The 25,036-nt window shown below is 51.8% G+C and overlaps 1 protein-coding gene across 2 annotated transcripts in view; it reads left to right on the forward strand.

Annotated features, from left to right (window-relative positions):
• Window positions 1-25,036, forward strand: part of dnah9 (dynein, axonemal, heavy chain 9) — a 779,494-nt gene that overhangs the window by 675,028 nt on the left and 79,430 nt on the right. For both annotated transcript variants that reach the window (XM_072483125.1, XM_072483126.1), the window contains 2 exons: window positions 21,410-21,601; window positions 22,579-22,749. In XM_072483125.1, coding sequence (XP_072339226.1) covers window positions 21,410-21,601; window positions 22,579-22,749 — 363 coding nt within the window. The remainder of the gene's footprint in view (window positions 1-21,409; window positions 21,602-22,578; window positions 22,750-25,036) is intronic.

Below are 25,036 nucleotides of genomic sequence, written 5' to 3' on the forward strand. Positions count from 1 at the left end.
ATCGGCCCTCTCACAACTCAACTGGACTGAGTCGGTACCCGAGATTCTGACGGGTGAGACCATGAGAGACCCACGCCATTGGGAACTCGGCCGGTCGGGGGAAGAGAATCGGGGGCTCTCCGAGTAAGCAGCTTTGGAGGGGACAGAGTATCGTGAAAGTGGCGCCACCCCCGATTTGGCCGGGAACTCGGATTCACCGGCCGTTCGCTGAACGCGATTTCGGCGTCGGCGACCGGAGAATCCAGCTCCATGACTTTCACACACACACTCAAAGTTCACACTCATACAAATAGATTACAGAGTTCAGGATGCATTAAACAATCTAGAGTCCAGTAAATTAAAGGGTTATCTGGTTCTTGAAGGTTGCTGACTTTACTGGTTTCAGGCATGCGTTTGCCGTCAAGGCACTTTAAAGTTGTAAACCGATGATTTATCTATTCGTCTGGAGACAGCAGTGCCGGGTTGAGTTCTTTAAAATCTCTGTCCGCAGCACCTCGATAGTCGCAGGCAGCAGACACGGTTCTAAACTGGCAAGTTGGATGGAGAGAGAAGGAGTAAGAACCTGCCAGAGTCTTGCTGCTTGAGCTTGTCATGTTCTGCAGGAAAAGTCGGTGCTTAACATACAAGGGGGTTGGCTTGTCACATGACCTTCCCTCTCCTGCTGACCCAAACATGGTCATGACTCATATATTCCAGTTGCCTTGCTTAGGTCACGGCTGGGAGTGACCCTCTTAGACAGGGACCCATTGCCCAACAGTTTACGTCTAATAGTACTTCACGTCAATTTACTTCATTTACTTCCCTCCATACCCTTGCCTAACCTGGAAACAGACAAGTTAACTGACTAATTTGTACAGATTTGATTTTCACTAAAACTAATGTTTGTTCGCCTTCGAAATGCACTTCAACTGATAATCATAATTCCCCATTAGTCTTAGATCACAGTTTTTGTTCAGCTTCCAATTATGCTAACTTTACATATGAACAGTACCTTTCAGTCTACTCCTGGGGCGGGATTCTCCCGCAATTGGCCGGATGGCCCGACGCCGGCGCCAAGAGCAGCACGAACCACTCCGGCGTCGGGCCGACCGAAAGGTGCGGAATCCTCCGCAGTTCCAGGGGCTAGGCCGGCGCCGGAGGGGTTGGCGTCGCACCAACCGGTGCCGAAGGGCTGGTGCTAGTTGGCGCACACGCAGAACTGCCGACGTGATTCCGCGCATGCGCAGAAACTGGCCGGCATGTTTCCTGCGCATGCGCAGCGGGGTTCTTCTCCGAGCCGGCCATGGCGGAGCCCTACAGAGGCCAGCGCGGAAGGAAAGAGTGCCCCCACGGCACAGGCCCGCCCGCGGATCAGTGGGCCCCGATCGCGGGCCAGACCACCACACCATGGGGTCTCCCCCCGGGGCCGGATTCCCCCCCGAGGACTCACCTAGCCGGCCTACAAGCCAGGTCCCGCCATGATGGACCATGGCCATTTCACGCTGGCCGGACTGGCCAGGAAACGACGGCCGCTCGGCCCATCGGGGCCCGGAGAGTTGCCGGGGGACCGCTGCCAACAGCCCCCGACCGGCGTGGTGAAAATCTCGCCCCGCCCGAAAACCGGCGCCGGAGAATACGGCAGACGGCGTCGGAGCGGGATTCACGCCACCCCCCGGGGATTCAGATTTAATGGACGATCCGATGAATATAATCAGTGACAATGATGAAGGAGAAAGTCTTCTGTTCAGGGTAGCAAAGATTGTCAACAGCAATAATAAGCAAGCAAAAATGAAATCAAGCATCCAGCTTCTCCAGCAATGTCTTATTATGGCTTCATCAGCCAGGGCACTTTAGAAATTGACAAACTGTCAATCCACTCAGATTGCCAACCGTCCATGGTCTGGACTGCGAAAGTTTCAGAACACCGTTGGCGTGGGGATGCTGGCGTGGGGACATAGCCCGAGAATTGGTGAATCCAGCCCCAGGTTTTGTTATGAATATTTCACAAGTTTGTGCAATAATGTGTAATATTGGTCCCTTAATAATGTTCATCAAGTTGAGATTTGGGACCTTATCATCCATAAAACATTTTGCATTCCATAAACCATTGGTGAGATCAGGGTATAGTACCTTATTTGACAGTTTGCTGAGAAGTTTATAAACTCTCTGCTTAGCCATACTCCCGATTCTTAAACAAAGATCCTGGCCGTTGGCCGCCGTGAATCCCGCCCCCGCCGGTTGCCGAAGTCTCCGAAGGGAGAAAAGTCGGCGGGGCGTTAATGGCGCCGCTGACGTCGGAGAATGGCACGGGTCTGCGCAAGGCAGCCGATTTTGGGCCTGCCGATATTCTTCCTTCCGGATGGGCCGAAGTCCCGTCGACGTGATGACCGTTCACGTCGACGTAAATCAAACCTCCTTTTCATCGGCGTGAACCTGTGCTCCAGGTTGACGCCGACCAGCGTGGAGGTGAGTGACGGCCTGGGGGGTTGGCCGCTGGGCAGGCGATGGCGTGGCCGCAGTCTGAATGTGTGGGGAGAGGTGTGTCTCGGGTTGTGTGTGTGTGTGTGCGGCGGGGGGGGGGGGGGGGTGGTTAGAGTGGGCTGGGCACCGGGGGAGTGCGGGGAGGGGGGTCCGTGCCGGGGAGGAGGATGGGGGGTCCGTGCCGGGGAGGGGGTTGGGGAACGTGCCGGGGAGGGGGATGGGGGGTCCGTGCTGGGGAGGAGGATGGGGGGGTCCGTGCTGGGCAGGGGGATGGGGGGTCCGTGCCGGAGAGGGGGATGGGGGTGGGGGTCCGTGCCGGGGAGGAGGTTGGGGTCCGTGCCGGGGAGGAGGATGGGGGGGTCCGTGCCGGGGAGGGGGATGGGGGGTCCGTGCCGGGGAGGGGGATGGGGGGTCCGTGCCGGGGAGGGGGATGGGGGGTCCGTGTCGGGGAGGGGGTCCGTGCCGGGGAGGTTGGGGTCCATGCTGGGAGGGGGATGGGGTCCGTGCCGGGGAGGAGGTTGGGGTCCGTGCCGGGGAGGAGGTTGGGGTCCGTGCCGGGGAGGAGGATGGGGGGGGGTCCGTGCCGGGGAGGAGGATGGGGGGGTCCGTGCCGGGGAGGAGGATGGGGGGGGGGTCCGTGCCGGGGAGGGGGATGGGGGGGGGTGGGACCGTGCCGGGGAGGAGGTTGGGGTTCGTGCCGGGGAGGAGGATGGGCGGGTCCGTGCCGGGGAGGAGGTTGGGGTCCGTGCCGGGGAGGGGGATGGGGGGGGGTGGGGGGGGGGGTCCGTGCCGGGGAGGAGGTTGGGGTCCGTGCCGGGGAGGAGGATGGGGTGGTCCGTGCCGGGGAGAGGGATGGGGGGTCCGTGCCGGGGAGGGGGATGGGGGGAGGGGTCCGTGCCGGGGAGGAGCATAGGGGGTCTGTGCTGGGAGGGGGATTAGGGGGTCCGTGCCGGGGTGGAGGATGGGGTGGGGGGGGCCCGTGCCGGGGAGGGGGATGGGGGGGTCCGTGCCGGGGAGGAGGATAGGGGGTCCGTGCCGGGGAGGGGGATGGGGGGGGGCAAGTGAGTTGGTCCACCTGGCCAGGTGCCAGCCTCCAACAGTTGGACCCATGCGGTCCATGCCACCTGGCTGGGGGGAAGGAGGGGATATGGGCAATGATGACATGTCGTCGTTCACCCCCCCCCCCCATCAGGCCATCATGTTTTCCGATCATCCAGCGATGTTGGCCACCGTGGCGGCAGCCGCTAATGTCCATGTGCCCTGGATGAGGAGGAGGAGGAGCGTACCAGAGAGGCGGCGCAGGCTGCCGCAGAGGGGCAGGCGGCAGCCGCCCAGGCTGGAGGGAAACCTGACCGACAGGACGAGGAGGGGGAGGAGGACGTCGCGGCCCCACGGCAACGGAGGCACCCGAGGGCGCCCCGTGTGTACCGGCCCCAGCAGTCATACCAAGACCTCAACGACCGGGAATGCAGGAGGAGACTCCGGATGAGGCGGGAAACCGTGGCACACATCTGCCACCTGCTGGCACACCTGTCACCGCGTGGCACTGGCGGGGGACACCCTCTCCCCGTGTCCGTCAAGGTTACGGTTGCCCTGAACTTTCTAGGCACCGAGTGGGGACCTGTCTGGCATATCGCAGACATCGGTGCATCCGGGCAGTGACAGATGCCCGATATGCCATGGCGCACCGCTACATCCACTTCCCTGTGGACCGGGCCAGCCAAGATGCCCGGGCCGTGGGCTTCTCTGCCGTGGCCGGGTTCCCCATGGTCCAGGGCGCGATCAATGGGATGCACGTCGCCGTGCGGCCACCTGCAGATAACAGGGCCGTGTTCACCAATAGGAAGGGGACCTATTCGATGAACATACAGGTGGTCTGCGACCACCGCATGATGATCCTGCAAGTCTGTGCCCGTTACCCAGGCAGTGTACACGACTCATACGTGTTGACGCGGTCATCCATCCCTGGCATGTACGAGGGACGCCATCCCCGGCTGAGGGGCTGGTTGCTGGGCGACAGGGGCTACCCATTGCGATCGTGGCTGATGATGCCTGTACGGAGGCCACGCAATGAGGCGGAGAACCGCTACAATGATGCCCATGTAGCGACAAGGGGAGTGATAGAGAGGTGCTTTGGCGTGCTGAAGATGCGTTTCAGGTGCCTGGACCTCTCTGGGGGCGCCCTCCAGTATCGGTCAGATAGGGTCGGCCGCATCATTGTGGTGTGCTGCGTCCTGCACAACATAGCCCAACAGAGGGGCGATGTGCCGCAGGCAGAGGAGGGCGGAGTGGAGGAGCAGCAGGAAGAGGCGCAGTCCTCCCCAGATGAGGGGGATGGGGGCAATGGTCAGGGCAGACGGGCTAGACACAGGCGGGTGGCTGTCCACCGTTACCGGCTGGCCCGGCGGGCACGGGACAGACTGATAGCCGCCCGCTTCACTGACTAGATGGGCGTGGGAATCGGGTAGTATGGCCACAGACCGCACACCATGGCAACAGCCGACCACCCACACCCCCCACCCATCCACCCACCCAGCACCCTCATCCCCCTCCCCAACCCCACCCACCCCACCCGCATGCACACCACCATTGCCGATCCACCTGCGGCACAACGGCCGGGCTCACTCAATGCGGGTGGACGCGTGTCTATTGCAGGCCATGGAGGATGATGACAACCCGCCCTGCGGTGAGCTCCTGGCTCCACATCGTTGGACTATGTCTGACCCATGGCCACAGTACCACCATCCACCTGGACCATCCCTGCATGCTGCTGTGACAGTGCAGCGCACGGTCCCGTCCTCTGCCCGGGGGGAAGTTGATGGCGGCCCAGGGGGAAGGGGCAGACTCACCTGGGGCTGAGGTAAGACCACCCCTCACACACACACTTGCGCTCAACGTACATGACACCCCCGCACGCTTTGTACAGAGCACAAAGGCAGCTTCGGTAGGTGTAACATTGACTTTAATAACCAAACGAGTTCATGCATGTGCCCTAGGCCCTAAAACTCATCTGTGCCCTGCACCCGTGCCAACTTACTCAGTGTCTAATTGTTTGGCCTTACGGGCCCTTTGACTACGTCTACGTGGTTCCCCAGACGGCACAGCAGAACTGGAGGTGGACTCCTGTGATTCCTGCCCTCTGACACTGGATCCCTTTGGCGGCCGTTTCCTGGGGCGTCCTGGCCTAGATGGGCCAGACTGCGGCCCGGGCGACTGGGATGGCGAGCTGCCAGCCTGTCCTGCCCGTTGTCCACCCGATGCACCTAGGACGGAAGGGGGGGGGGGAGTCCAAGGTGTCGCGGTGTTCCCGGACCTCCCCTACAGGGGGACCCGGGACGGACCACACCACCTCCTCCTCCCTCGGGGTGCCCGATGGCCCCCAAGCCTCTACATGGGTGTGGGATGCGAACGGACTGGCCATCCGACGCCCCCCCGGCATCTGGCGCTGCCAGTCCTGGAGGCCCATGCTGGTATCGACAGGGGTCTGCAGGTTTGCAGCCATGGAGCCCAGGGGGTTGGCAAACCCTGTCTGTGACAGTGCGACGCCGGCTCGCACATGGCCACTGGCGCCGATGCCCTCAGCGGTGGCCTGCTGAGACTGGGCCATGGCCTGCTGAGACTGGGCCATGGCCTGCTGAGACTGGGCCATGGCCTGCAGAGACTGGGCTATGGCCTGCAGAGACTGGGCTATGGCCTGCTGAGACTGGGCCATGGTGTTGAGCGCCTCTGCCATCTGCCGCTGGCTCATGGCCTCCTGTGAGAGGGCAGCCATGTCCTGGGCCACAGACGCCGCATGCACGGAAAGCCCCAGGCCTCGCAAACCGTTCCCCATGTCTGACACCGTCGCACCCATTGCCTCCACCGCGGACGCCACCCGTGCAGTGTCGGCCTGGGTGGCACGCATGACCGGCACCACTTCCAGCTCCTGGACGCGGGTGGACTCCTCCACCTACCGCCGCAAGCCGGCCGTCACCCTCTTCGCTCGTCTCCGGGTCGGTGGTTGCATTGGATCTATGTGTGGGTGTGGAAACTCCAGGAACCCGGGATCCATCTGGGCCGCAATTGTTCGCTTGGGCTGGGCTGCCCTCCGACCGCCCGGCCCCTCTGCTGCTCCTACCTCCACCTGCTGTACCGGGTCGGCTGTGTTGTGCGCACCAGTGAGTGTACCAACGCCTCATCACTAAAGTGCCCAACCGAGGTGAGTGTTTCTGTGATGGTGGAGGGTGTTGGTGACAGCAGTGGCGTTGTGTCGTGCTCTTCATCCCACTCTTGAGTCCATGGCACTTTGGGGTGGGGGTTCGTCTCCACCCATCCACTCTGAGTCACTGTCCAGTATTTCGTCTTCCTGGGTAGTGCTGTCCCGGGTAGGGGTGTCCTGGGTAGTGCTGTCCCGGGTAGGGGTGTCCTGGGTAGTGCTGTCCCGGGTAGAGGTGTCCTGGGTAGTGGTGTCCTGGGTAGTGGTGTCCTGGGTAGTGGTGACCTGGGTAGTGGTGTCCTGGGTAATGGTGTCCTGGGTCGTGGTGTCCTGGGTAGTGGTGTCCTGGCTCGGATGTGACGGGGGCCTGTGGCTGCCCCCCTCGTCGCTGGGTGGCACACGCCTGCGTCGTTGCTCCCGCACGTGACGGGGGTGTCGTCTCCCTGTTGCTCCAGGTCTCTCCGTCTCCCGTGGTGTGTGAGGGGCATCCTGCGGGCGTCGCATGCCGGAGGGTCCGGGTCTCTCCGTCTCCCGTGGTGTGCGAGGGGCATCCTGCGGGCGTCGCATGCCGGAGGGTCCGGGTCTCTCCGTCTCCCGTGGTGTGCGAGGGGCATCCTGCGGGCGGTCTGCATCTGCGGGGATGGGTGCCTCGACGTTTGCTCCTGCGATACACAATGAAGCATGCATGGGTAGACACGCAGGCAGTGATCAGGTGATATGGGGGAGGGGGGATATGGGGGAGGGGGGATATGGGGGAGGGGGGATATGGGGACGGGCTGTCGGTGGCTCACTTGCTAGTACGCCCCCGAACTCTGCATCAGCAAACTCCCGGTCCTCAGGTCCGCCAGCCAGTTCCAGGGCCCTTTCCTGGTGTTCGGTCAGTGGCCTCTCATCAGCGGGGCCTCCTCCAGTCCTCACATGCTCCCTATTGTTGTGTGCGCGCTTCTCCTGTGGCGGGGGGGTGGGTGGGGGTGGTGGCAGGGGTAAAAGGCAACAGTGTTGGGCAGGTATATGAATGCACGCCATCGGTTGCGCGTGCATTGCAGAGGTTAAGGTTAGGGCTGGATTCACTTGGGGATATGGGGTATATGGGGGAGGGGGGATATGGTGGAGGGGGGATATGGGGGAGGGGGGATATGGGGAGGGGGATATGGGGGGGGATATGGGGGAGGGGGGATATGGGGGAGGGGGGATATGGGGGGATATGGGGGAGGGGGGATATGGATATCGGGCGGGGGGGGGGGGGTGGCTCACCCTGGCTGCTCTGACGAGGTCGTTCACCTTCTTGTGGCACTGGGTGCCTGTCCGTGGTGTCAGGGCCACAGCGGTGACGGCCTCTGCCACTTCCCTCCACAGACGCCGGCTGTGGCGTGGGGCAACTCTGCGGCCATGCCCGGGATACAGGGCATCCCTCCTCTGCTCCACTGCGTCCAGGAGCGCCTCCACATCCCGTGACTGGAACCTCGGGGCTGAGCGGCGGCCAGCCACCCAGTCGGGTGTTCCGGTCGGGTGTACCGGTCGGGTGGGGGGGAGCAGCGCGGCCTTATGAGCCGTCACGCTGTGCGGCGTGTATGACGCTGCAAGGCGTGAACCACGTGCGCAAGCGCGGATCCCGTCACGTCACTGCTAGCCCATTTCGGGCCGGAGACTTTTGAACCATTTTTCCGACGTGACGCAAGTCAGATTTGCGCCGTTTTTTGCGCCGATCGGCGGACTTTGCGCCGATAACGGAGAATTTTGCCCCCTAATGTTAAATAAAATGCTGACTGTAAAATCTAATCGAATCAAAATTGAACATGCTGATAAACAACAAGTTAAACAATGACTACCAAATGCAACTGGAATTATTTTTTTCCAAAGTCGCAAAGCCCTGAGAATAATGTGAATTCGTAGCTAACTCTTCCCTTTGAAGTCTTCATTCAAGCTTTATTGTCTAAATTAAGGCACTAACCAGTGTGGACACCAATGAGAACTGGCAACATGCACTAAACCATTCATACTGAGTAATTAAACCTCCAATTCACTCCCTGCCCTCTTTAAATGGGGAAGCATGAGTTTGATCATTAATAATTTAGACATTTTGTATATCCATCACTGCTGAATGGAAATTAGTAAGTCATAAGGACTATTAAGTGCAAAATCATGAGTAATATATTTAAATACAGCTTTTCAATTTATGACAGCAGCTCACACAAAAAATATGCATGAAGGTGATGCTGAATAGAATTACTTTCTTTTTCATTATTTAAGTCCCAATCTAGAGTTTTCATTTTTATTGCCCGATGGTGTATTATTCTGACTACCTTAAGAGGAAAAGGCAATAACTGCTCATGCTTTTATGCCCAGGCAGGTCTGGAAGCATCCAATGAATGTAATCAGCAGCAACCATGAGGAAGCCTTGTTCTTTTTAGCATAGAAAAGATTGGCAACGACAATAATGAGCAAGCAACAATGCACACATCTGTTCAACTACCCCAGCAATGCCCGTCATGGCTTCACTAGCCTGGGCACTTTAGGAATTGACGTTAAGAACTGTGACTCCATCCTTATAAACAATGCCAACAGTTTGCAGTCTGAGCGACTTCTGTTTTACCACACATTCAAATGGAATGGAAAGATGTAGAAATCAGAAAGTCTAATTTTATTTCCTCAGCACATTTATTTTGTGAAGGAGCCAATTGAGATAAGGTCTAAACTTTCTAAGAATGTACTCTTTTCCATGAGTGCAACCATTTTTGTTCTTTCCAATGCAAGTTTGGAATACAGACATCAACTGTTGTAAATCAGATGTTGCTGCAGATTGAGTTCTTAGATCAGATCAGAAAAAAAGGATTTGCATTTGTGAAATGTTTCTCATGACTTAAGTTATTCCGAAGCACATTAGAGCCAAGAAAATGATTTTACGTTGTAGTCAATATTGTAATGTAGGAAAATTTCAGAGAGTCAACAGAGTCATTTCAGCCCTTAAGGGAGGCCATTTGACCCATCAAGTCTATATTGGCGATGCTGGAGCAATCCAATTAATCCCACTTTCCCATTGGAACACCGTGGCCCTGCGAGGTTACTTTCTTCAAATATCCATCCAATTTCTTTTTAAAGTCATTGATTATTTCCGCTTCCACAACCCTCATAGGCAACGAGTTCTGGTTCACTACCGCTTGCCGCACAAATGTGTTTCTCCTCAAATTCCCCCTGCATCTACTGCCCAAGGTGTTTACAGATTTGTGGTTGTTGTAACTCGTAGGGACAAAGGCAGCGACTGCAGGGACGATGAGCAAGCTGACCACAATATCACTGTGAAATGGAGTCATTCAAATGGGAGAGTAAAAATAAACAGGGACAATATCATTAAGGAGATAGATAATGTTCTCTTTTGTTGAGGATGTGACTAGCAGAATAAATAAGGGGAAACTGGTGGATGTGGTGTATTTCAATAAGGTCCAACACAAGAGGTCAGCAAGTGGAGCACATGAAATGTAATGTTTCAAGTTTGCTGATGACACAAAAACAGGTGGGGAGATGAGTTGTGAGGAGATTAAAGAAATACTTAACGGGATTTAGAGAGGCTAACAGAGTGGGTAATAATATGAGGGATGGAGTATAATGTAGAAAAATATGAAGTTATCTTATTTGGTAGGGAAAATTAAGGTAGATTTAAGGGATTTATATTTGTATTGGTAAACATTAGAAATAAGATATAGTTTTAAGTGGTTTAATTTAACATTTGTGTGAAAGGAATAATAAAACCTGTAGTTTGATTTGTGCTGGACAAAGGTGTTTGGATATCTAGTGGTTGATTCAGTTCCAACTGTATTTCTGTTGTGCTTAAAGAGGGCTATGGCATAATAAGTAAAGAGTGGCTGCTGAGCAACTGGAGACCCTTTTAATAGAAGGAAGCTTTTTTGTTCTTAGTGCAGCTGAATTTGTTGATAGTTGAAGACAGGACACCAGGCAGTGAATATTTCTCAATTCTGCCAGAAGAAAAAACTGGACAAGCCAGGAGCTGCAAAGAGGCAGGCTTCCCAAAGAACCAGTTACTGTCCAGATAATCAGGGAATTGGAACAGAAAGACTGTCTGAACAGAGCCCAAGGTATTGTTCAGAAAAATTCACGGAAGAGTAAACAAAGTATTCTGAGTTAAAGAGACATTTGCAGTATCCAGATGTAAAGTGAGAAAGCAGACTTCAAGGGAGGGATTCTCCGAACCCCCGCCGGATCGGAGGATCGCCGGGGGCTGGCGTGAATCCCGCCCCCGCTGGTAGCCATATTCTCCGGCACCGGCGGGAATTGCGCCGGTCGACGCGCCCCCCCCCCCCCTCCGATTTTCCGGCCCACAATGGGCCAAAGTCCCGCTGCTGGAATGCCTGTCCCGCCGGCGAGGATCAAACCACCTCTCATACCGGCGGGACCTGGCGGCGCGGGTGGGCTCCGGGGTCCCGGGGGGTGCATGGGATGATCTGGCCCGGGGGGGGTGCCCCCACGGTGGCCTGGCTCGCGATCGGGGCTCACCGATCGGCGGGCGGGCCTGTGCCGTGGGGGCACTCTTTTCCCTCCGCCTCGGCCACAGCATTTACTATGGCCGACGCGGAAGAGACACCCCACCCCTGTGCATGCGCGGGGATGACATCAGCAGCCGCTGACTCTCCCGCGCATGCGCGGACTTCCCACGGCCGGTGGAGTTCTTTTGGCCCCAGCTGGTGTGGCGCCAAAGGCCTTCCATGCCAGCCGGGGGAGCGGAAACCAATCCGGCGCGGGCCTAGCCCCTCAAGGTGCGGAGAAATCCGCACCTTTGGGGTGGCCCAACACCGGAGTGGTTCACGCCACTCCATCCCGCCAGGACCCCCCGCCCCGCCGCGTACGGGAGAATCCCGCCCCAGAGGGAAATTAAACATCAGGGGTGGGATTCTCCGCCCCCCCCCCCCGCCGGTCAGAGAATCGCTGGGACTGGCGTGAATCCCGCCCTCGCCGGTAGCCGAATTCTCCAGCACCGGCGGGGACGGGAATCACGCCGCGCTAGTCGGCGGGCCCCCCCGCGGCAATTCTCCGGCCCGCGATGGGCCGAAGTCCCGCTGCTGGAATGCCTGTCCTGCCGGCGAGGATCAAACCATCTCTCTTACCGGCGGGACCTGGTGGCGTGGGCGGGCTCCGGGATCCTGGGGGGGGCGCGGGGTGAACTGCCCCCCGGGGGGTGCCCCGCGGGGGGTGGCCTGGCCCGCGATCGGGGCCCACTGATCGGCGGGTGGGCCTGTGCCGTGGGGGCACTCTTTTCCCTCCACATTGGCCACAGCATTTACCATGGCCGACGCGGAAGAGACAGCCCCCCCGCGCATGCGCGGGGATGACGTCAGCAACCTCTGACGCTCCTGCGCATGCGCGGACTCGCGCAGGCCAGCAGAGTCTTTTCGGCCCTGGTTGGCGTGGCGCCAAAGGCCCTCCACGCCAGCGGGGGGAGCGGAAACCACTCCGGCGTGGGCCTAGCCCCTCAAGTCCCCTAAAGGTGCGGAGAAATCTGCACCTTTGGGGCGGCCCAACGCAGGAGTGGTTCCCACCACTCCATCCGCCGGGCCCCGCCGTGTAGGGGAGAATCCTGCCCCTGATGTCATTTTAATAGAGTCTGAGAATCGAGTGTTAAAGCAATTGTGAACAGTTTGTACAGCAGTCAAGACAAAGAAATCCTAAAGGCGTAGGTGTAAAACCAGGATATTGGGTTCGCTGTTAAAGCTTTCATTAAAAGAGTCATTTGGAAAACCTAGACTGAATTTCAAACAGCAAACCGCTGTTGGAAAGCAGTGTTGAGAAAGAAGATTTTAAAATCTACTTTGGGAGTGAAATTTGGAAACGCTCGTGCAATCATCTGGGGGAATTCGGAGGAGAAATTCGTAGACAATCGTTTGGGGATCAGACTGGTGAATGCATTTGACCACAGTCACCTTGTGTGTTTAAAGCAATGTTGTGTTACTGAGACTGTTGCAGCTTAAGATATACTTCATAACTCATGTTAACTTTAAAATCTGTTCTCAGCCGGGGGTGGGGGGGCTGCCATTCCGTAGAGCAGGGACTCATTTTAGGTATCTGGGGTGGCAGGTTGCCCGGGAGTGGGGGAGGCTTCGCAGGTACAACATCACTATTTTCGTGGGGAGAGTGAAAGCCGATCTGGCAAGGTGGGACGGCCTTCCTCTGTTACTGGCAGGTCGGGTACAGACGGTTAAAATGAATGTGTTGCCGCGATTCCTGTTTATTTTTCAATGCCTACCGATTTTCCTGCCAAAGTCTTTTTCAGGGAGATTGAGGGAAGGATTACCTCATTCATATGGGGAGGGAAGGTGGCCAGAGTGAGAAAGGTGCTGCTCGAGAGGGGAAGGCAGGCAGGGATTTTGGGTCTCCCGAACTTGTTGTACTACTACTGGGCGGCGAACGTGGAGAAAGTGCGGAGCTGGGTCAGAGGGGTTGATTCTCAGTGGGTCAGAATGGAGGAGAGTTTGTGCAGGGGGTCGGGGCTGAAGGCACTTGCAACAGCGCCGCCCCCGATAGCTCCGGGGAAAAATTCAGGGAGTCCGGTAATAATAGCTTCATTGAAAATCTGGAGACAGTTTCGCCAACACTTCGGGTTGGGTTTAGGGTCAAGGGAAATGCCGATTCGGGGGAACCACAGATTTGAGCCAGGGAGGTGGGATGGAAGTTTTCAGAAATGGGAAGAGAAGGGGATTAAGACGCTAAACGATTTGTTTCTTCGGGGTCGGTTTGCAGGATTGAGGGAGCTGGAAGCGAAGTATGGGCTAGAGCAGGGAGAAGTGTTTAGGTACATGCAGGTTCGGGATTTTGCCAGGAAGGAGATACAGAGCTTCCCAGAGGAACTGGCCTCCACATTGCTGGAGGAGGTGTTGACGACAAGGGGACTGGAGAAGGGGGCAGCGTCAGCGCTGTACGGAGCTATTCTGGAAGAGGATAAGGCACCACTGGAAGGGATCAAAGCAAAGTGGGAGGAAGAGCTGGGAGAGGGCATAGAGGAGGGGGTCTGGTGTGTGGTGCTCCGGACAGTGAATGCCTCCACCTCATGTGCGAGGTTGGGGCTGATACAGCTGAAGGTGGTATATAGAGCGCACCTCACGAGGGCGAGGATGAGCCGATTTTTTGAAGGAGTAGAGGATGTGTGTGTGTTTGGGGGGGGGGGGGGGGGAGGCGAATCACGTTCATATGTTTTGGTCCTGTCCAAAGCTAGGGGAGTACTGGAAGGAGATGTTTAGGGTAATTTCCAAGGTGGTGCGTGTGAAACTGGACCCGAGTCTCCAGGAGGCCATATTCGGGGTGTCGGACCAGCCAGGGTTGGAAACGGGAGCGGAGGCAGATATCATAGCCTTCACCTCGTTGATCGCCCGAAGGCGGATCCTGCTGGGATGGAGAGTAGCCTCTCCACCCAGAGCCCAGGCATGGCGGGGGGACCTGTTGGAATACTTGACCCTTGAGAAGGTTAAGTTCGAACTGAGGGGAAGCTCGGAGGGGTTCCACAAGTCATGGGCACTATTTATTATGCACTTTCAAGAACTGGATAACATTGAACATTAGTTGGGGGGGGGGGGGGAGGGGGGCTGTGTAGACTAAGGGTGACTACGGGTAATCCCTGATTCCTTTTTGTCATTGTTTATGTAAACATGCGGGCTGATGTTTGGGGGTTGGTGGGCGGATAGGATCGTTATTATGGGGATTGACATATCTAGCTGATTATTGTTTATTGTTGGTGGGTGTAAATGCGGGAGAAAATGTGAAAAAGGAGGAGAATAAAAATATTTATTAAAAAAAAACCTTTAAAATCTGTGTGTATATGCTAAGCTAAGGGGGGGAGTAAAGGAATAGTGTACCATAATCCCTGTAACCCAGTAACCCTACCTGACCTTTTGTACATTAAGCAGCAATTTATCAGGGCCAATCCACTTACCCTCACAGTTTGGATTGTGAGAGGAAACTGGAGCGTCCGGAGGAAATCCACGCAGACATGGATTCCTAAGGATCATTGCAATAATTTCTCTCCAGTATGTCCTGGCAGTATTGCATTGAGGTTAAAGGCACAATAGCTTTCTGGCGCAGGGCGTTTCTCCTCCACACCCAAGTAAGGATGCAGTCGAATTGCTGGGGCCGTGATGTGCTCTATAATAAGACAGGCCTCTAATGCTCAAGGGATAGAAATTCCAAGCGAAGTTGATCACATGTAAATGCTTATCAGACTTGTACAGTATTGTTGCTTGTGTTATATTCATGAGGTATTAATCTGTTCAAAACATAGCTACATAATAACAACATACACAAAAACAAGCTATATGATCACTAATCGGTCATATCTGAATTCATCAGTAGGTATTTCTTCCCGTCACAGTTGTGTCAAGACTAATGGCAGGTTGGGAAAATTACTCAGGAGCTGTCACCTTGGGAATCACATCTCAATAAAACACCACTGACTAAGAAAGGGAAGGCAGGGTGAAAGTCACAGAGAACAATTTTTTCAAGCATTCACATGAAGCAACATTTAAAATGTTTTGATGCATCCAATCTGAAAAATAGCTCCCAAAATATTGCCAGTGGATATGTGACTCCTGCTTTATTTTGCCACAACCTCATCGCTTGGCATTTCTGATCCAAAACCATACGCATTTTAGCTTGTAACAGAAAGAATTCAGCTTGTGAAATGGCTAAGTGCAGTGTAGAATATTGGCCCCTTATTTAACCATTGTGGACTTATGATAAGTCTGTATGTTCGTCTCTGTCAGTCTAATAGAGCATTTCGGTTCGATTTCCCCCAACTTCATTACCTGGTGACTGCTTTATATTTTCAGTAGCTTCTCACATCAATGAGAAATGCAACTGCAGTGCTCTGAGCACAGCAAGAATACTAATCATTATGGACTACAGTAAAACTGTGGAGCAAAAGTGCTCCAAAATAATGTTCCAAAGCAGTATCCTAATATATCTTAATCAGGTCTGTATGGCAAATGTCATTTGCTACTCAGGTATCCATTTACCTACTTAACTAAATAGACAGCATGCATAATTAATACAACATGATAACTCACTGTACTCTAAAGGGGCATATTTGTACCTGGCTTCTGATTGTGACAGTCTACAGCATTTATACGCAGTTGAATCATTGATGTGTTTTCGCCTTCATAATGCATTTACTGACCTGGCTGATGTGGAGTAGAATTTTAGTTGGGATGTCTGCATGTAACCATTTGTGAGTACTGAACATGTACTGTTCCATGATGTTGTGTGTGCCTGCATGCCAATGTAATGAAAAGGTACTCGGGCAATCAAGTATTAACGTCACCACCCATGGTACGATGTATAGCGTCACATGGTAATAGCTTGAAAGAACAGTTAGAAGAAAGCTACCTGTGTGCGAGCAGCCAATGCATGGTAGTAACTGGGATCTGTACATAGTTAAGGAATACCAAGAAATGGCTCATTTCTAAACAAACAAGTTTCAAGATCTCAACATTGAGACACCAAATGAACCCATAACACAACATGGTGATCAGGGATGGCATGAAAGGTGGTATTTAAACAATGAACCCAGCAGACAATTCCAACATATGGAAAATTAAAAGCAACTAAAGCCTGTCTGGGGAGACACACGCCTGAGAAGAAAAATTGAAGAAACCGTTGAAGAAGCTTCACTACAGACTTGAAAGTTGAGGAATCCACCAAAGCGGGTGGAGGCCCGGTGTTATGACCCTGAGTTAGGGAACCTGGTCAGATCACAGGACAGGTGAGCAAAATTGCAAAAAAGCAGGACCAAATAACACGAGGTGGCCGAGCAGAAGGACAAAAAGAGAAACGCTGAAAGAAAGAACGGCAGAATAATACTAAAAAACCTGGAATTTTTTTTTTTAAAAGAGGAAATGGGTGATTTTTAGCCTGCACTCTCCACCTGTGAGAAACTCGGTGCTGGCTCAGCTCAGAATCTGGGGAGAATCAAAAAACGTTATTCTCTCCTGTATATTTTGGTTTTGGAATTTTCATCCCCCCACTCTCGAGGCCTAGTGCAAATCTGTCCACGGGAGCCTGAGAACCTCATTTTAATACATTAGCATGTAATCAGCGAGCACTCTGTCCAGACCTCCGCCCTCATGGAATATTCACCAGGCACGCACGGTGTCATTTACAACAGGTCTACCAAAGGGTGAACCTGGCGGCTCCACCTCCAAGAGGGATATTGCTCAGGCAGTCATGGTTCCCTCGGCTCTTCATTGCTCAGGATGCACCGGAGAGGACGTGAGGGACACATATAAATTCAACTTGGGGCTAGGGTTGAGGTTCAGTTACTCAATCTCGGTGGGGAGGGGTTGCTAGCAGGCCTTACTTTTCATTCACTTTGGGGCATCCCTTGCTTTAAGGGGTCTGGAGGCTTGAATGCAGGCATTGCATCCAAAGTCCTCCTTGCTGGGCTTTTGGCCAAATAACCACTGAGGGGATGCCTATCCTTAGTAGGAGCTTGAAAGTGGGTGGTAGGAGATGAATACTGTGGGTCAGCACTGGGGCGATTGTGAGGTTCCTGGTTGGGGTCCCCTGAGAGATCAGACTGCATGGTCAGAGTGGGGTTCTCAAGAAGCGGTTGCATCCCCTCATGAGGAATGAAGGGTAAGCACAACTGAACTGTGAGTAGGACCTCACACAAGGTCCAGGTCACCGTGGGGGCACTCCCCGGGGCCAGATCACCCTGCGCCCCCCCCCCAGGACCCCGGAGCCCGCCCGCGCCGCCTAGTCCCGCCGTTAAGAGAGGTGGTTTGACTCTCACTGGCAGGACAGGCATTCCTGCAGTGCGACTTCAGCCCATCGCGGGCCTGAGAATTGCCGGGGGGGGGGGGGGGGCGCCGAGGCGCGATTCCCGCCCCTGCCGAATATCCGGTGTCGGAGAATTCGTAACCGGCGGGGGCGGGATTCACGCCAGCCCCCGGAGATTCTCCAACCCGGCGGGGGGTCGGAGAATCCCGCCCAAGGGCAGAACTCTGAGAACCAAGGAGTTAACTCTAAGGAATATCAATCGCACTTTCTAGGAAGTTTGTCTCTCAGGAATAAGTTGTAGGGCTGTGAAATGGGAGAATGAGGGTACCTAGATGTGTGCTTGTCATGCTAATTGTAGGCTTTACATCTAACCAGCTATGATTCATCTATCACAAGAGGCATTCATTAGCTTGACATGCAATTTTATCCTTCATTGACAAGTCAATTGTGCCAATGAAATACCAAGGCAAAGGTTCACTGCCACTGATTAGAGTCCCAAACATTGAACCCTGATGATCATACGAAAGTTTACATCATACAGGTTACACTGATGTGAACCCCAGTGCAAGGCTTCATGGTGAAGTTTATCACTTCTTTGAGCTTCTTTGAGGTGCCAATGAGGACGCAAATATGGGGGCCATCCATCCATTCAATAACGCTTTCACCCAATGAAAATTGTGGAGGGGGGACGGTAGGTGAATTTGGGGAATTGCAGGGAGAAATGTGCTGGGGAGGCATTTAAATGGAGCTACCCAGTGACTACATCTCCCTGAGACGAATTAATCAGTGGGAAGCTGGTCTAGATAGAACACATGATCGGCGCAGGCTTGGAGGACCGAAGGGTCTGTCCTGTGCTGTATTGTTCTTTGTTCTAAGCCATCAAGAGCATGGCATGGTTCACATGGGGAGAAAGCTTCCTTAAGGGGCTCAAAATTTCATGAGGAAACTCACACCGTTTTTCTCACCAAAACCAACAATTTTCCAATAGTCTACAAGAAAAAAAAACATCCAAGGTCAAAAAATTAGACGAGCTAGGCCCATTTTGGACAAGGAAGTGCTAAACCAGACCCAAGAATGGGAATCTTGGAGAAGAGATTTCTTTTAATTTGCAAGAGATTACAGAATTCAATGTGCAGGTTTGGTTCCTTTGGATGGCTTCCAGTGAAGATGACTGATGACCTCAAAAGTAATGAAAGATCAATGTTTTAAACATACATAATTACCTTCCAATGTCCTTTAGGCAGGAAAATCTGCTGTCCTTAACCGGTCTGGTCTACATGTGACTCCAGACCTTTATCAAGGTTGTTGGTCTTAAGTGCTCACTGAAATGTAGTAACAAGTCACTCAGTCACAGGGCGATTAGAGATGGGCAATAAATGCTGACCTTGCCAGTTACACCCATGTCCACTGAAAGAATAAATATAAAAAATATTTTCACATACGACAAAAGGTTACCAAAGTGTTGTCTACAAGCTCTATTTGTGGCAGTTAGTTAGCTGAATTGTTTTTGTAACAAACTAGAAGGAAAACAAAATAATATTGTTGGACCGAATGCTCCCCGGGTGAAATTTTCAATTTCCGGGTGGCCAGAGTACTAAGCAGCCATGTGTGTGGTGTAGTCAGGTGAGAGATGGATTGCAAGAACTGGGCTCTCTGATTTTCCCTGAAAGGATACCGACTGAGACCTACCTTTGGCATGTGTTAGCTGCCAAAAATCTACTTCAGCCACAAAATTAAACCGCAGTAAATCATATACCTGTCGTGGGACTCAGAACCTTCTGATTACAAAATCACGGCCGACAATCCAGTGCATTGCTGAGGAAGTGCTGCACTATTGAGTGTGTCATCTTTTGGATAGGACAAGAGTCAGAGGTCCGGTTTGCCCTCCTTGGTGCATGCAAAAGATCCTGCTGCATGACTCGAAGAAGGCAGGGTTAGCACAATTGCTTCACAGCTCCAGGGTCCCAGGTTCGATTCCCGGCTGGGTCACTGTCTGTGAGAGTTTGCATGTTCTCCCCGTGTGTGCGTGGGTTTCCGCCAGGTGCTCCGGTTTCCTCCCACAGTCCAAAGATGTGCAGGTTAGGTGGATTGGCCATGCTAAATTGCCCTTAGTGTCCAAAATGTTTCCCTTAGTTTTGGGTGGGTTTACTGGGTTATGGGGATAGGGTGGGAGTGTGGGCTTCGGTAGGGTGCTCTTTCGAAGAGCCGGTGCAGACTCGATGGGCTGAATGGCCTCCTTCTGCACTGTAAATTCTATGATTCTATGATTCACGAGGTACCGGTCAATAATGAACACTTGGTCAATACCGAAAAGCAGGCTATCTGACCATGAGCACATTGCTGTCTATTTCTTCTGCTCGTTTCCCACATTGCAGTGGCGACTACAATTCAAAAAATGACCTTCATTGGCTGTAAAGTACAATGGGATATCCCACAGTTGTGAAGGGTGCTGGTTTAGCTCAGTGGGCTAGACAGCTGGTTTGTAATGCAGAATAAGGCCAGCAGCGCGGGTTCAATTCCCGTACCAGCTGAGAATTCTGAATTCTTCTTCTGTGTACCCGAACAGGCGCCGGAATGTGGCAACTAGGGGCTTTTCACAGTAACTTCATTGCAGTGTTAATGTAAGCCAATAAAAAATTGTTATTATAAATGCAGGTCGTTTCTTTCTGTTTTTGCTGATTTAAACTTTGTTAATTAAAATGTGGGTGTTTTATTTATCACAGCTCTGGTGATGGTTGACTCCAACAGACCCTCTGGAGGAGAAAGCAATGCACCCATTGTAGATGTTTTAAAAATCCTAGCTAAACTGAGAATATATTTTGTCTTCACAATGCGTTTCATGTTAAATCTGCACCTATTTCAACAATCATGACATTGATGATAAAATATGCTTGTATGTTCCTGAGTTGTGGGCAGAAAATCAGACTGCTGCACTCTTGAGTTGGCCTAAAAATTAAAGTGCTATAAGAAGAAATGAATTACCTCCATGCTGCATGGAGCCATACGAGGGAGAACAAATGGCTTTCATTAAGGGCAGTCTGTTTCTTTTCTCCTATGCTCAAGAAGCTGTTAAAAATAAATGAGGATTAAGGAGCTGCTTACAGAATGAATAACTCATCTAGATTCCTACTCAGAAAAGAACTGAGAATTCAAATCATTGCTTTGTCCCATTTCGCAGTCTTCTGAAATGAACTGAATCCTATAAAACCTTTTGTCAAGTGCCTTCTTTCGGGAAAGAATGTGAACTGATAATGGTTATATCTGAGGAACCACTTTATTGCCAGATCAGTTGATGGTGACTAAACAAGCTCATTTCCATTTTTATTTCACACTATTTTCAGGATTTGTTTTTTGATTGCTGTTTGCAGGTTAAGTTTGACAATTTAACTGTTTTTCAGTGAGAAATGTAAACCTGTAGCTTAGCTATTTGCCATACCCTGCAGAGCTCAGGCTGTGGATGAAGAAGGTTATGCTTGTCTCATTTATGTCTCTTACCTAGTGAAAATAACCATGGGCAGCCTACTACTTTCTGTAATCAAATATGGATGATCCAGAGAACGTCGGTGAAATAAATAAGTCTTTCTCATCTTGTGCTATTGATTCATTGCCTCTTTTTAAGATGCACCTTCCATAGTTGGGGCTGGAGAGGAAGGAGATTCATGATTGCTCAATGAGTTTTGCTACATGGAACATGTTCAGGGGAGGTTATCAAGACTGTCGGACGTCTTATGGTTGCTACAGAAGCAAACAATAAATACAGGAGACGTAACAAAATAAAAATATTGGGATGCTGAAAGATTAGCTAGATAATGTTGGAAACACACAGCAAGTCCAGCATCATCTGTTGAGAAGAAGGACAGGGCAATGTTTAATAGGCATTCCAATAGAACATTAGCCAATCATTTATCTTCAAATCTACTGATGGATCTGCTATGCATTTCTAGCACTTACTGTTTTCAATAAATATTTGCTTCATTACAGGTCCCCTATGATGACTTGCGCTATCTGTTTGGTGAGATTATGTATGGAGGACACATCACAGATGATTGGGATAGGCGGTTGTGCAGAACCTACCTGGAGGAGTTTATTAAACCAGAGATGATGGAAGGAGAAGTGCTCTTGGCAGCAGGATTTCCCCTTCCTCCTGACTTGGACTACAATGGCTATCATCAGGTAGATGATAATTCCCCATGTACTTGTAGATTCACATGCTTGACTGGTTACCACATTTGCTCTCAGTAATCTTGTCGTTATGGTGACATGTTTGAATTTATTTTCTATCTGTTGTTAAACATGCGTCTGAGTCTGATTGACCTCTGGTTAAAATTATTAGATGTTTTTGTGCCAAACTCTCCCTTTAATAGTCAAGGACATGCTTATGAAGCATTTCCGACTTTAAATTAATTTGATGCTTTTGACTTTTTTGGCCATTCATTAAAACATACATTTTTGTACTCCCATTAATTTTTATTACCATTTCAACACTTTAACTGATGGATTTATTAACCCTCCCTCAAAACCACTGGAACTTTCTAAACACTGTGATACCTGTTGTCTAAACAATGCTGGCTCTCAAAGTAAGAGAACGGCCGCAATTGGGCTGATTATAGGCCAGCTAATGGACGGCAGCAACGGGTACACCAAATGGCATAATTTTAACTGTTAAACATAATTTCTGACAGTGTGCATCCCCATAAACATACAGTTACACAATCTTTTTTTTGATCCCTGGAATACGAATTGAGCTACAGAAGAGAGCGATGCGGCAGAACGGCTCTCTTTCCTGATCTTAAAAGGTTGCTGTGCAAAATTGGGCAGTTTCGACCCCATTTCTTGCAGATTTTGTCCTACATCTGAAAACAGACAGTTAGTTTATGAAAAACCATCAATCTGCAAATCGTCCCTCAACAAGTAGGTTAGCTGTCAGCACAGTCAACAGGTAATGGATGTACAGGATAGACCAGGGTAAATACCATCCCAACTCAGCAGCTGAACCATAACAATGCTCCAGATTACATGTGGGCATGCCATGGGAAGTTTAGTAATATGAAACCCTGTGTATTTGTGCATGAAAAACTATTTATATTACCCACAGTGTAGCCTCAAATTCAGTTGCATTATGTTTTAAATATGTTTCTTTCCTCTGTCAGTACATTGATGATCTGCTTCCACCCGAGTCTCCCTACCTGTATGGTCTCCATCCCAATGCAGAGATTGGGTTCCTAACACTGACCTCAGAGAAGCTCTTCCGCACTATTCTGGAAATGCAGCCCAGGGACAGCAGTGGTGGAGAAGGTGGAGGGACCACACGCGAAGAAAAGGTAAAACACATCTTTAAGAAGTAAAATTGTTCTTCCCAAAGATTGAGGGCGGCACAGTGGTTAGCGGTGAGCACTGCTGCCTCACAGCACCAGTGACCCGGTTACAATTCCGGCCTTGAGTGACTGCCAGTGCGAAGTTTGCACATTCTCCCCATGGCTGCGTGGGGTTCATCTGAGTGCTCCCAAGATGTGCAGTTTAGGTGGATTAGCCATGCTAAAATTGCCCCTGAGTGACCAGGTTAGATGGGGTCAGGGGGATAGGGCGGGGCAGTGGGCCTAGGTCGGGTGCTCTTTCAGAGAGCTGTTGCAGACTCAATGGGCTGAATAGCCTCCTTCTGCACTGATCTTACACAGAAGTTAGTACGGCTGCCTCACAGCGCCAGGGACCCGGGTTCAATTCCAGAGTTTGCATGTTCTCCCCGTGTCTCTGTGGGTTTCCTTTGGGTGCTCCAGTTTCTTCCCACAGTCCAAAGATGTGCAGGTTAGATGGATTGGATATACTAATTGCACTTATAAGGGGTTGCAAGATGGGGGATTGTGCCTAGGTTAGGGTGCTCTTTCAGAGAATTGGTGCAGACTCGATGGGTGAATGGCCTCCTTCTGCACTGTAGGGATTTTATGATTCTAAGATCTTCAGGGGCCTTGATAGGGTGGATAGCTATAGAATCTTTCCCTTGTGGTGGAGGGGGGGGGGGGGGGGGGGAGACTAAATCTGGGGGACATAGTTTAAGAATAAGAGGTCTCCCTTCTCAGGCAGAGATTAGGAGAATGCTTGTCTCAGAGAGCGTCATTAGATTGCGGAATGCTCTTCCCCAGAAGGTAGTGGAGGTTTAGTCTTTAAATTTATTCAAGGCTAAATTAGATACATTTCTGACAGACAAGGGGGTCAAGGGTTATGGGGGCAGATAGGAAAGTGGAGCTGAGGCCACAACCAGATCAGCCATGATCATATTGAATGGCAGAGCAAGCTTAAAGACTGGACTCCAAGCTTAACTGGACTCCAAACTGCAACTTCCAGCTCACTGATAGAAAACCCAAATTCCTTGAGCTTGCATGCTTGGATTGACACTGTACACACAGGCGTTGAGCTTGCTTTGTGTGGATTGACGCTGTAAATACAGGCGTTGAACTTGCATTGTGTGGACTGACGCTGTAAATACAGGCGTTGAGCTTGCATTGTGTGGACTGACGCTGTAAATACAGGCGTTGAGCTTGCATTGTGTGGACTGACACTGTAAATACAGGCGTTGAGCTTGCATTGTGTGGACTGACGCTGTAAATACAGGCGTTGAGCTTGCATTGTGTGGACTGACACTGTAAATACAGGCGTTGAGCTTGCATTGTGTGGATTGACGCTGTGAGTACAGGCATTGAGCTTGCATTGTGTGGATTGACGCTGTGAGTACAGGCACTAAGCTTACATTGTGTGGATCGATGCTGTAAATACAGGCGTTGAGCTTGCATTGTGTGAATTGACCCTGTAAATGCAGGCATTGAGCTTGCATTATATGGATTGGCATTGTAAATATAGGCATTGAGCTTGCATTGTATGGATTGACGCTGTAAATACAGGCATTGAGCTTGCATTGTGTGGATTGACGCTGTGAGTACAGGCACTAAGCTTGCATTGTGTGGATCAATGCTGTAAATACAGGCGTTGAGCTTGCATTGTGTGAATTGACCCTGTAAATGCAGGCGTTAAGCTTGCATTATATGGATTGGCATTGTAAATATAGGCATTGAGCTTGCATTGTATGGATTGACACTGCAAATAAAGGCATTGTGCTTGCATTGTGTGGATTGATGCTGTCAATACAGGTATTGCGCTTGCATTGTGTGGATTGGCACTGGAAGTACAGCCTTAAGCTTGATTGTGTGGATCCACAATTCTACGATTGATCAGAAACCCAGGAGTAAATTGTCAATGAGGTGACTGAATTTAAAAAATCACTGACAGATGCACTGAACATAGTTTGGGGTTCCTCCTGCCCCTAATGGACCCCATCCATTTCCAAACATCTCAGGGATTCACCAGCTCCACCTGGAAGTCCTCGCCAGGGTGCCGTTTATTACTGGCACACAGAAAGGTGGACCAAGTGTAATGGCACCTGGGGGGTCTCCCAGTCTATTGTAAACCACTGCGTGGTCAGGCATTGGGAAGTGTGGCACCTTGGCACTCCCACTGACACCAGAGCATCTTGGACTGCACCCAGGCACCCTGGCAGTGCCAACCCAGGCACAGCCAGGCTGTCAGGGTGCCAGGCGGTCAGCGCCAGGAGTTAGGCCC

This window comes from Scyliorhinus torazame, chromosome 18 (genome assembly GCF_047496885.1).
Source record: "Scyliorhinus torazame isolate Kashiwa2021f chromosome 18, sScyTor2.1, whole genome shotgun sequence".
NCBI lineage: Eukaryota > Metazoa > Chordata > Chondrichthyes > Carcharhiniformes > Scyliorhinidae > Scyliorhinus > Scyliorhinus torazame.